This window comes from Mustelus asterias, chromosome 23, assembly GCF_964213995.1.
Source record: "Mustelus asterias chromosome 23, sMusAst1.hap1.1, whole genome shotgun sequence".
NCBI classification, from domain to species: Eukaryota; Metazoa; Chordata; class Chondrichthyes; order Carcharhiniformes; family Triakidae; genus Mustelus; species Mustelus asterias.
Window position 1 is genome coordinate 11,542,207 of NC_135823.1, and position 12,998 is coordinate 11,555,204.

Here is a 12,998-nt window from a genome sequence, read left to right on the forward strand (position 1 = left end):
TGCTGGAAGATTGCAGTGTCAAACTCGCCCAAAAATCCAGTGTGTCACATTCCCGTTTTCAGACTTTAAAAATACTTCGAATTTGTTTGGGAAAATTCCACCCATTGCCTTCAACAAAGTGTCTTTTTGAACCAGTGAGTCTTGTATTAACCAAATACATGGAATTAAAGAATCCTCTATTAATTCACGACCAGTCAGTAACAGGTGATTGAATAAGTAGTGAGCCTTAATTGAGTTACAATTAATGAATCAATTGTGAATCAGTAGTTATAGTAAACAACTGAGTTTTATTTGCCGTAAAAATCTTAATTGTTGTGCCAGCGACCCATGATGGAATATAACGTTAGCAAATGTGAGGTTATCCACTTTAGAAGAAATAATAGTAAATTGGAATATTATTTAAATGGAGAAAAATTACATCGTGCAACTGTGCAGAGGGACCTGGGGGTCCTTGTGCACGAATCGCAAAAACTCAGTCTGTAGGTGCAACAGGTGATCAAGAAGGCGAATGGAATGTTGGCCTTTATCGCGAGGGGGATAGAATATAAAAGCAGGGAGGTCTTGCTGCAACTGTACAAGGCACTGGTGAGGCCGCAACTGGAGTACTGTGTGCAGTTTTGGTCCCCTTATTTGCAAAAGGATATATTGGCCTTGGAGGGAGTGCAGAGAAGGTTCCCCAGGTTGATACCGGAGATGAGGGGTGTAGCTTATGAGGAGAGATTAAACAGATTGGGTCTGTACTCGTTGGAGTTTAGAAGGATGAGGGGTGATCTTATAGAGACATATAAGATAATGAAGGGGCTGGATAGGGTAGAGGTGGAGAGATTCTTTCCACTTAGAAGGGAAACCAGAACTAGAGGGCACAGCCTCAAAATAAGGGGGGGCCGGTTCAGAACAGAGTTGAGGGGGAACTTCTTCTCTCAGAGGGTAGTGAATCTCTGGAATTCTCTGCCCATTGAAGTGGTGGAGGCTTCCTCGTTGAATATGTTTAAATCACGGGTAGATAGTTTTCTGATCGATAAGGGAATTAGGGGATATGGGGAGCAGGCGGGTAAGTGGAACTGATTCGCTTCAGATCAGCCATGATCTTGTTGAATGGCGGGGCAGGCTCGAAGGGCCAGATGGCCTACTCCTGCTCCTATTTCTTATGTTCTTATGTTGTGTAAGTAAAGAATGTGCAATGAAGATAAATTTACTGGCAAGAGAGATCTTCAAGCTCTGATTAGGCTCAACATTTGAAACTGTATGAATAAGGGATTATATAGAATCAGATAAAGGGATATTATGAAACAGTTCGACTGTATTCCTGTCTAAGAAAATGAGAGGTGATGGTGTAAATAATTAGGGATCCAATTAATCTAGTGACCAAATTGACCAATCGTCATGTTACAACACTGCTGCCTCACAGCACCAGCAACTGTGTGTGTGTGGAGTTTGCATGTTCTCCCCATGTCTGCGTACATTTCCTCCCACAGTCTGAAAGACGTGCTGGTTAGGTGCATTGGCCATGCTAAATTCTCCCTCAGTGTAGTTGAACAGGCGTTGGAGTGTGGTGACCAGGGGATTTTCACAGTAACTTATTTGCAGTGTTAATGCATGCCTACTTGTAACATGAATAAATAAACTTAAAAACTTAAACAACAGGCCCAACTCTGACGTGAGGTAATGGTCACTTTGGGGATAAAGTAGAGGTTCCAAAGGTCTTCTTTGCTAGCCGAGTACTGAAGACTCCTGAAGCTGAGTTCCAAGGAAATGCCTGTCAAAGAAGGAGCCAGAGAGGGTTACGCTTCTACGGACTGATCACCCACATGAAGTTGTAAAAGTCAATGGCTTAAAGTTGTTCAGTAAACCTTTTTCATTGAATAAACTTCTTTTTAAATTTACTATCCAGAGAATTCTGCCTTTACCACAAAGAGGACAGGGAACAGGCTACAGATGAATGAAAGAGAAACTATGTGTCCAGAACATTGTGAACATCCTTTCACTCTGGTTGTCTTTGATCTTCAAGTCATTTTCTGTTTGTTTTAACCATGTTCTGTTTCATTGATAAACTTTTATCACTAAAATATTTTGATTTTTCCAGACATTTTCTGTTGAGATTGATGAACTTTAGGGAAAGTGGGTGAGAGGGGTTGGCAGGCTCTTTCTAACAAAGAGCTAGTCCCTCTAAGGTAATTGGGAAAGGAGCCAGAGGGGAAATTGAGATTTTATTTTATTTTTTGACACAGCAAGTTGTTCTGATCTGCCTGAAAGCAGATTCAATCGTATCTTTCCAAAGGGTAAAGACTTGAAAGTTACTTAGAACGTTCACCTGCTCGGAGTGTTCAAAGGTCCAGCATAGGCACGATGGCTGGAATGGCCTGTGTTCACTGAGCCTCATTTGTGTTTATGTTACAGCAATGACATCCAGCTGCCATGTGGCTACCTGTACCCTTAACACAACGACCTTGTTTGTAATATTCCTTGCATTGAAGTATAAACAGTTTCACCCTGTCAATTTCCCTTGCTGGACACTTTTTAAACTTTGCTTCTGTAATTCCAAGTCCATCACCACATCTTCAACATCACTGGCTAATGTTCTACCACCATTTTCCTGATCTGAATCTGACTTATTTGATCCTATTCCTTGGAACCCATCTCCCTGCCCCACTTGTTTAAATACTCCCCAACACAACACCATCTCTCCAGCCATGTGTTCATTTGGTCTATCTTCTTATTCCCACTCTCATCAGTGCATGGAACTGGGAGTAATCCTGAGATTAGTATATTTGAGGTCCTGCATTTTATTTCCTAACTTCCTGTGCTCAGCTAGCAGGTCCTCATCCCTCAGTTTTCTTATATCGTTGGTACGAGTGTTTACCATGACCACTGGTTGTTCACCTCCCCTCCTCAGAATGCCCTGTATGACATGCCTAGGCTCTAGCATCAGGGAGGCAATATACCATCCTTGATTATGGCATGTTGGCCTTCATTGCGAATGGTTTCGAGTACAGGAGGAGGGATGTGTTGTTGCAATTATACAGGGCCTTGGTGAGGCCACACCTTGAATATTGTGTGCAGTTTTGGTCTCCTTTTCTGAGGAAGGATGTTCTTGCTCTCGAGGGAGTGTCGCGAAGATTTACCAGGCTGATTCCGGGAATAGCAGGAATGATGTATGAAGAGAGATTGACTAGATTAGGATTGTTTTTGCTGGAGTTCAGGCGAATGAGGGGGGATCTCATAGAGATTTATAACATTCCAACAGGACTAAACAGGGTAGATGCAGGGAGGATGTTCCCGGTGGTGGGAGAGTCCAGAACCAGCGGTCACAGTCTGAGGATTTAGGGTAGACCATTTAGGATGGAAATGAGATGACATTTCTTCACCCAAAGAGTGGGGAGCATGTGAAATTCATTACCACAGGAAGTAGTTGATGCCAAGACATTTAATGTATTCAAGAGGCGGCTAGATATATAGCACTTGGGGCGAATGGGATCAAATTATGGGGAGAGAGCAGGATTAGGCTATTGAGTTGGACAGTCAACCATGAACATGATGAATGGTGGAGCAGGTTCAACAGACCAAATGGCCTCCTCCTGCTCCTATCTTCTATGTGGCTATTCATGTTTACTGCCTCAGAAGCGTCTACCTATGCCCCTAAATATTGAATCCGCTATCACTATAGCCCTGCCATTCGTTTTCCTCCCACCCCTCTGAGCAGTAGAGCCACAACTGTGAACTTGGCTGCTGCTTTCCCCTGAGAGTAAGAAGTTTAACAACACCAGGTTAAAGTCCAACAGGTTTATTTGGTAGCACTGTGTTTACCCCAGTCCAACGCCGGCATCTCCACATCATGATTCCCCTGAGGCCATTCTTCCACCCAACAATATCCAAAGTGGTATATCTGTTTCAGATGGGGATGACCACAGGGGACTCTTGCACTACCCTCCAGAGTTCCTATTACTGTTCCTGATGGTCTCCCATTCCCTTTCTGCCTGTGCAATCCTCACCTACGGTGTGACCACCCCACTAAACGTGCTGACCACGACTTGCTCAGCATCACGGATGCTCATTAGTGATTCCACCCGCAGCTCCAGCTCCAAAATCCGGTTAGCGAGAAGCTGCAATTTCTGAATCCTCCTCGCCCACCTCCCAGGGTTTCTTCCTTCCCAGAGATCAGATGTGAGCCTAAAGTGGAACCTCTAGTTTGTCTCCCTTCCCCCATCCAGAACAATGGGGCCGGGGGGCGGACCTGGAGGACTGAGGGAGGCGGCTGGTCCTCCAGCCAATCAGACGCAATGAGGGGCGGGGCTTATCCACTGTTCCCCTCTCCCTCCCTTCTCCACTCGCTGAACCGAAATGGCGGCCGTTACTCAAGGTTTGTTCCTGGGAGGGAGATGATCATTATTCATAACGGTTTGTGGATTCACAAAGTGTTTCCGGATCCTCCCGCCCACCGCCTGACTTTCCCTGCACTTCTCCGGGATCAATCCCAATACGTATGCTTCAAATTGCCCGGCAACTGCGCTTGCTGACCCGTGTCTTGAACCGTAATGCGCAGGGAGAGGGAAGCTGCGCATGTGCAGGGGACAGCCAGCTCTGTCGAGCAATTCAGCCAGTCTGGAGTGGCTCCCATTCTGGAACTCTGCAGCAGCCATCCAATTTCATTTAGAAATTATTTATCATCTCTACTCAATGGGCGGCACGGTAGCACAGTGGTTAGCACTGCTGCTTCACAGCTCCAGGGTCCTGGGTTCGATTCCTGGCTCAGGTCACTGTCTGTGTGGAGTTTGCACATTCTCCTCATGTCTGCGTGGGTTTCCTCCGGGTGCTCCGGTTTCCTCCCACAGTCCAAAGATGTGCGGGTTAGGTTGTTTGGCCAGGTTAAAAATTGCCCCTTAGAGTCCTGAGATGCGTAGGTTCGAGGGATTAGTGGGTAAAATATGTGGGGGCCTGGGTGGGATTGTGGTCGGTGTAGACTCGATGGGCCGAATGGCCTCCTTCTGCACTGTAGGGTTTCTATGATTCTATGATTCTAACTACCCTCATAGGCAGCAAGTTCAAGATCATCATCAATCACAATCCCCTATATCTTAATCATTTGGAGCCATCCTATCATTAAACACATCTTTAGTCCAGTCATATAGACATATATCTGTCTGGCAGCCTGCATGGAGATTTTCAGCTCTCTGTGTCCAGGACAGGAAGCAGTGAGCGTGGATCTGACAATCAGTCTGAATCAGCACCTTCAGGAGAATTGGGAGGGTAAATATTAAATACAGTGGAGGGGGAGTGTGTGGGATGGAGATTTACCCCTTTTGGGGAATGAGAGAGGACATTAGAATCATAGAATTGTCTGTTCTGAATTTCTCTCCTGTACTGAGTGATGAATTTTGTAAACTCCTTTTTCAGGATATCAGAAAGTGAGGATATACAGACAAATCTCAAACCAAATGTCACATCAATATCTGACAGTCACTCAATTAATCAGGACCTGAATGTTAGCAGCCTTTGAACCTAGAAGGAGAAATGTTCCTCTTCAGAAGGCTTTGAACATCAGTGTGACTGGAAAAGCATCAAGACATGCATGCACCTGAGTGAGCGTATTCCAGTGCACTGACTGTGGAAAGAGCTTTAACCAATTACACAGCCTGAAAAAAAATCACACCAATCACAGTGACAAGAGTCTGTACCGGTGTTCTTTTTGTGGACAAGGTTTCAACTGATTGTCAAACCTGAAGAGACACGAGGACACCTGCACCATGAAGAAACCGTGGAAGTGTGGGGACTGTGGGAAGGGATTCAGGTACCCATCTGAGGTGGAAACTCATCGACGCAGTCATACTGGGGAGAGACCGTTCACCTGCTTTGTGTGTGGGAAGGGATTCAGTGATTCATCCAACATGCGGACACACCAACGAGTCCACACTGGAGAGAGGCCATTCACCTGCACGGTGTGTGGGAAAACATTCACTCTGTTTCCCCATTTGCAGACACACCAGCGAGTTCACACTGGGGAGAGACCATTTACCTGCTCTGTGTGTGGGAAGGGATTCAGTTCTTCATTCCGATTGCTGACACACCAATGGGTTCACACTGGGGAGAGGCCGTTCACCTGCTCTGTGTGTGGGAAGGGATTCACTCAGTCAACTAGCCTGCTGAGACACAAAGTCACTCACTCCCAGGAAAGACCCTTTAAATGCACTGACTGTGGGAGTGGCTTCAAAAGCTCTCGGGATCTGATGTCCCACCAGCGTGTTCACACTGAGGAGAGACCATTCAGCTGCTCTCACTGCACAAAGAGGTTTAGAACATCATCAACACTGCGGGTGCACCAGCGAGTTCACAACGGGGAGAGACCATTTACCTGCTCTTATTGTGGGAAGGGATTCACTCGGTCATCTCAAATGCAGCAACACCAGCGAGTTCATACTGGGGAGAAGCCGTTCACCTGCTCTGAATGTGGGAAGGGATTCACTCGATTAGACAACCTCCGGTTACACCAACAAGTTCACTCTGGGGAGAGGCCATTCACCTGTTCTGACTGTGGTAAGGGATTCTCTCAGTTATCTACGCTGCAGAGACACCAGCGAGTTCATACCGGGGAGAGACCGTTCACCTGCTCTGACTGTGGGAAGGGATTCACTCAGTCATCCCACCTCCAGAGACACCAGCGAGGTCACTCTGTGGAGCGATTATTCACCTGCTCTCCCTGCGGGATGAGATTCACTCAGAAATCCAACCTGCTGAGACACCAGCGAGTTCACACTGGGGAGAGGCCATTCACCTGTTCTGAGTGTGGGAAGGGATTCAGTAATTCGTACAACTTGCTGAGACACCAGCGAGTTCACGAGTGATTAGAGGGATTGGATTCTGCTGTTAATCTCGTCCAGGACTGAACCATGTTCATTCTGACAGTTGGTGAAGTGGGAGGGTCGGAGGGTTTCTTTCTGCTGGACTGGCCAGTCTTACGACTTTGCTTCCAGTGGGCTGATGCTCTTTGAGCCTGGGAGACCACATTTCCACTGAAATGATCCACAAAAGCTGATGAAGGACATTTATTTAATCCTGGGTAGTAAATATAGTGCTTTCCTACCACTCCAGGTAGATCTAAAATAAATACATTTGTTTCTGTTCCATTGAGTCTACAGCACAGGGCCAGACCAGTCAGCTCAATTGGTCTATGCCAGTATTTATGCTCCACATGAGCCTCCACCCACCACTCTACATCTCCCCCAACCTGGGGGCTGGGATCCAGGATGTCGCTGGTCGACTCCCAGAAATCCTGAGGGGGGAGGGAGAGGAGCCAGAGGTAGCGGTACATATTGGTACCGCTGATGTGGGAAGGAAGGGGTAAGGGGTCATGAAAAGAGAGTATAGGGAATTAGGGAGACAGCTGAGGAGGAGGAAAGCAAAGGTAGTAATCTCAGGATTGCTGCCTGTGCCACGGGAGGGTGAGGGCAGGAATGGACTGAGGTGGAGGATGAATGTGTGCCTGAGGGACTGGTGCAGGGGGCAGGGATTCAGGTTCCTGGACCATTGGGACCTCTTTAGGGGCAGGTGTGACCTGTACACAAAAAAAAAGGATGGCACTTGAATCCCAGGGGGACCAATATGCTGGCAGGAAGGTTGGCTAAGGCTACTGGGGAGAGTTTAAACTAGATAGGTTGGGGGGAGGGGATCAAGACGAGGTGACTGGGAGCGAGGAAGTTAGCTCGCAAACAGAGAAGGGTTATAGACGGTGCAAGAGGGAGGATGGACGGGGGATAGAGAAGGGGAGAGCTCAGACCAAAGGATTGAGATGTGTTTACTTTAATGCCAGGAGCATAGTGAATAAAGGGGATGCGCTCAGAGCATGGATCGATGCCTGGAAGTGTGATGTGGTGGCCATTACGGAGACTTGGATGTCTCAGGGACAGGACTGGATACTCCAGGTGCCAGGATTCAGATGTTTCAGGAAGGACAGGGAGGGAGGCAAGAGAGGGGGTGGAGTGGCACTGCTGATTAGGGATAGTGTCACAGCTGTAGAGAAGGTGTATGCTGTGGAGGGATTGTCCACAGAGTTTCTGTGGGTGGAAGTTCTGAGTGGGAAGGGGTCGATCACTTTGCTGGGAGTTTTCTATAGGCCGCCCAATAGTGACAGGGAGGTGGAGGAGCAGATAGGGAAACAGAGTTGCAGTAATAGCAGAGTTGTTGTGATGGGAGACTTTAATTTCCCAAACATAGATTGGAATATCCCTAGGGTAAGGGGATTGGATGGGGAGGAGTTCGTTAGGTGTGTTCAGGAGGGTTTCCTGACACAGCACGTGGACAAGCCTACAAGAGGAGAGGCTGTACTTGATCTGATACTGACCAATGAACCTGGACAGGTGTCAGATCTCTCAGTGGGAGAGCATCTTGGGGATAGCGATCATAACTCTATCTCCTTTATGCTTGTGTTGGAAAAAGAGAGGATCAGGCAAGCTAGGAAAGCGTTTATATGGAGTAAGGGGAAATATGAAGACATAAGGCAGCAAATTAGAGGAGTAAATTGGAAGGAGGTATTCTCGGGGAAATCTACTGAAGAGAGGTGGCAGTTTTTCAAGGAATGTCTGTCTGGGGTTCTACAGGACAACGTTCCGAGCAGACGGAGGAGTTGGTAGGTTAAAGGAACCGTGGTGCACGAAAGCTGTGCGGGACCTAGTCGAGAAGAAAAGGAAAGCGTACAAAAGGTTCAGAGAGCTTGGCGAAGATAGGGATCTAGATGAGTATACGGCTTGTAGGAAGGGACTAAAGAAGGAAATTAGGAGAGCCAGAAGGGGTCACGAGAAGGCCTTGGCAGGTAGGATTAAGGAAAACCCTAAGGCATTCTATAAATATGTGAAGAGTAAAAGGATGAGACGTGAAGGAATAGGGCCTATAAAAGGTGAAGGCGGGAAAATCAGTACGGAACCAGTAGAAATGGCAGAGGTGCTTAATGAGTATTTTGCCTCGGTTTTCACAGAGGAGAAGGACATGGGTGGATGTACTGTGGGCTTGCGGTGAACTGAAAAGATTGAGTATGTGGACTTTAACAAAGAGGTTGTGCTGGAATCTTTGAATGGCATCAAGATAGATAAGTCACCGGGTCCGGATGGGATGTACCCCAGGTTACTGTGGGAGACGAGGGATGAGATTGCAGAGCCTCTGGCGATGATCTTTGCGTCGTCGATGGAGACGGGAGAGGTGCCGGAGGATTGCGGATGTGGTTCCTATTTTCAAGAAGGGGAATAGGGATAGCCCAGGAAATTACCGACCGGTGAGTCTAACCTCAGTTGTTGGTAAGCTAATGGAGAAGATCCTGAGGGACAAGATTTATGAGCATTTAGAGAGGTTTAGTATGCTCAAGAATACTCAGCATGGCTTTGTCAAAGGCAGATCGTGCCTTACGAGCCTGGTGGAGTTCTTCGAAAATGTGACTAAACACATTGACAAAGGGAAAGTGGTCGATGTGGTTTATATGGATTTTAGCAAGGCGTTCGATAAGGTCCCCCATGCAAGGCTTCTAGAAAAAGTGAGAGGGCATGGGATCCAAGGGGCTTCTGCCCTGTGGATCCAGAACTGGCTTGCCCAAAGGAGGCAGAGTGTGTATAGATGGGTCTTTTTCTAAATGGAGGTCGGTCACCAGTGGTGTGCCCCAGGGATCTGTTCTGGGACCCTTGCTGTTTGTCATTTTCATAAATGACCTGGATGAGGAAGTGGAGGGATGGGTTGGTAAGTTTGCCGACGACACAAAGGTTGGTGGGGTTGTGGATAGTCTCGAAGGATGTCAGAAGTTACAGAGGGACATAGATAGGATGCAAGGGCGGAGAAGTGGCAGTTGAACTTCAACCCAGATAAATGCGTAGTGGTCCATTTTGGCAGGTCAAATGGGATGAAGGAGTACAATATAAAGGAAAAGATTCTTAGTACTGTGGAGGATCAGAAGGACCTTGGGGTCCGGGTCCATAGGACTCTAAAATTGGCCCCGCAGGTGGAGGAGGTGGTTAAGAAGGTGTATGGTGTGCTGGCCTTTATCAATCGAGGGATTGAGTTGAGGAGTCCGGGGATAATGATGCAGCTATATAAGACCCTCGTCAGACCCCACTTGGAGTACTGTGCTCAGTTGTGGTCGCCTCATTACAGGAAGGATGTGGAATTGATTGAAAGGGTGCAGAGGAGATTTACAAGGATGTTGCCTGGATTGAGTGGCATGCCTTATGAGGATAGGCTGAGGGAGCTCAGTCTTTTCTCCCTTGGAGAGACGTAGGATGAGAGGAGACCTAATAGAGGTATATAAGATGTTGAGAGGCATAGATCGGGTGGACTCTCAGAGGCTTTTCCCCAGGGTGGAAATGGCTGCTACGAGAGGACACAGGTTTAAGGTGCTGGGGGGTAGGTACAGGGGAAATGTTAGGGGGAAGTTTTTCACACAGAGGGTGGTGGGCGAGTGGAATCTGCTGCCGTCAGTGGTAGTGGAGGCAAACTCAATAGGGTCTTTTAAGAGACTCCTGGATGAGTACATGGAGCTTAATAGGATGGAGGGTTATAGGTAGGCCTAAAAGGTAGGGATGTGTTCGGCACAACTTGTGGACCGAAGGGCCTGTTTGTGCTGTAGTTTTTCTATGTTTCTATGTTTCCCCTTCAATGTATTCATGCTATTCACCTCAACCACTCGCTGTGGTAGTGAGTTCCACATTCTCACCACTCGTAAAGACTTCCATCCGGTAACGCTTCAGGGTTAAATACACTCAGTTCTGGGATTATTCTGATGAATTTTTGTTGCACCTTCTCCAGTGCCTCTATTTCCTTTTTCTAAATGGAGATCACAAATGTTGACAGTGCTCCAGGTGTAGTCTAACCCTGGTTCTAAACAAGTTGAACATAACCTCCCTGTTTTTGAATTCTATCCCTCTAGAATGGAACCCTATATATGGGCCCCACACGTTCGTAAAGATGTGAAGTTCGTAGAGAGGGTGCAGAGGAGATTTACGAGAATGGCTCTAGGGATGAGGGACTTTAGTGAATTGGTGAGACTGCAGCAGATGAAATTTCTCTCTTTAGATCAGACAGGCATTAGGGTCGGGAAAGGGACAATTCAGCCCATTGAGTCAATGTGGGTTCTCTGTAGATCAAACCTTTGCCCCGTTCTATCGTCGGATCCCTGCAGGTTTATTTCCCTCAAGCCCATCCACTTTCCTTTTGGGAACATTCCATCATCTCTGCTCTCCCTCTTTGTTGGAAGTGGGTTCCAGATATTTACCACTTTCTTTCAGTGCAAACAAGGAGCAGAGAGCACATTGTGCCGATGCTGCTCTTTTGTGCAATGCAAGCAACAAGGTTAAGGAAGTCTATGTTAAGCCAAGTTAAACTAACATCTGACTACAGTTTAATTTTAATACTGTATTCACTAAAATACTTATGGAAGCAGCATAGGTAACAGGAATTGTTTAAACTTAGAATTTATTCCACAAAGTGTAGGGGGGAAAATTAGGCAAATAAACACAACCATAGATTTAGGAACACTAACACGATACCACCTTTAGAATAAATGATCTTGGACTATGGGAACGTTAGCCAGCCAGGGCTGTTGCTATAGAAGACTGCTCTGTATAATTAACAGATAGTCCTCATTTGAAACACGTATTTTGAATTTACAAGATCGATGTGTATCAATGCTTTTTGTTACATTTTGTGAAACTTCAGTCAGTGACAAAATACAGCAGGCGCTGGCGAGAGAGAGAAGAAACAATATATCTACTGAAGGCAGTAATGCTATCAGCAGTGATCGGGAACAAGATGGCTATCAATGCTCGCCTTATGAATAGGGTCATACAACTCCGAGAGATAACTCGGGTGGCGAGCAGACATGAAGAATTTCTCAGGGTCGGACGAGAGTCACGTGGGTTCAATTCGGAGGGAATCATTTCATTGTCCAGCGTTCCATATTGTTGGGCAAAAGAAGGGAGGTAACATCCATAATTTATGATAAATGAAATCACATGAGGTCAGGATGTGCATTGTTATTGGCTGGAGTCAATGACAGGATGGTTATTGACTGATTTGTATTAATGTTTACTGGATAATGCCCACTGGAAAGGTGGGCAATATGATTTTGGGAATGTATAATTGCCTTGACGGGGGCGTTGTTTTTCAGACTGATATCCGGCTGCCCGCATTCTATACCTTGAGTGAAGGGCTTCCTCATATCATTCTCCCATTTGATCGTTTAGTTAAATAAAGTCACGTCTTCAAAAATCAGCACACTGCATTTTGAGTCTTTGTATTTAGTTTCAGTCTGAGCAAATTCATAGCCTCAAGAGGAAACCCCCATCGACAGAAGTCTATGTTAAGGCATGTTAAATGCTAACATCTGACTAGAGTTTAATTTAAAAATTAAAAAATTAATACTGTATTCAACCAGATATTTGTGGAAGCTGCATAGGTAGCAGGAATTGTTTAAACTTAGAATTTCTTCCTTCATTTTGATCAGCGAGAGGACATTATATTCTGTCAAATCTGCCTCCGGAATAAGGCTGATTTTTCAGTCAGAGTAAGAAAGAAAGATACTGTCTTCCACAAAATCTGTTTGAACCAGTGTATCTTGTATTAACCAAATGTATTAAAGATTAGTGTTTATTGAATAAGATTGAATAAATTGTGAGTGTCGCAATTAATGGATAAGTAGTTTTCTAAAAGACTGAGTTTTTATTTACGTATAAGTGTAAAAGCTTAATTGCTGTGTATGGAAAGAATGTGTAATGAAGATAAATGTACTGGCGAGAGAGACCTTCAAGCTCTGATTAGCCTCAACATTTGGATCTGTGTGAATAAAGGATTGTATAGAGATAGTATGAAACAGTTCTATTGTATTCGTAGAATAGAATCACTGCAGTGCAGAAGGTGGTGATTTGGCCCATCGAATCCGCCCCGCACCCCCCCCGCCCGCCCCGCGCCCTCCCCCGCGCCCCCTCGCCCGCCCCCCCCCCGCCTGCCCCACCCACCCCCCCCAGCCCACGCCA

The 12,998-nt window shown here is 46.3% G+C and overlaps 1 protein-coding gene across 1 annotated transcript in view; it reads left to right on the plus strand.

The window, feature by feature from the left end:
• The first annotated feature begins 4,312 nt into the window (after positions 1-4,312).
• LOC144510517 (uncharacterized) overlaps positions 4,313-12,998 on the plus strand; it is a 32,670-nt gene continuing 23,984 nt past the window's right edge. Inside the window, exons 1-2 of the mRNA XM_078240006.1 lie at positions 4,313-4,357; positions 5,392-6,824. Of these exons, the coding sequence (XP_078096132.1) occupies positions 5,742-6,824 (1,083 nt within the window). The 5' untranslated portion in view covers positions 4,313-4,357; positions 5,392-5,741. The remainder of the gene's footprint in view (positions 4,358-5,391; positions 6,825-12,998) is intronic.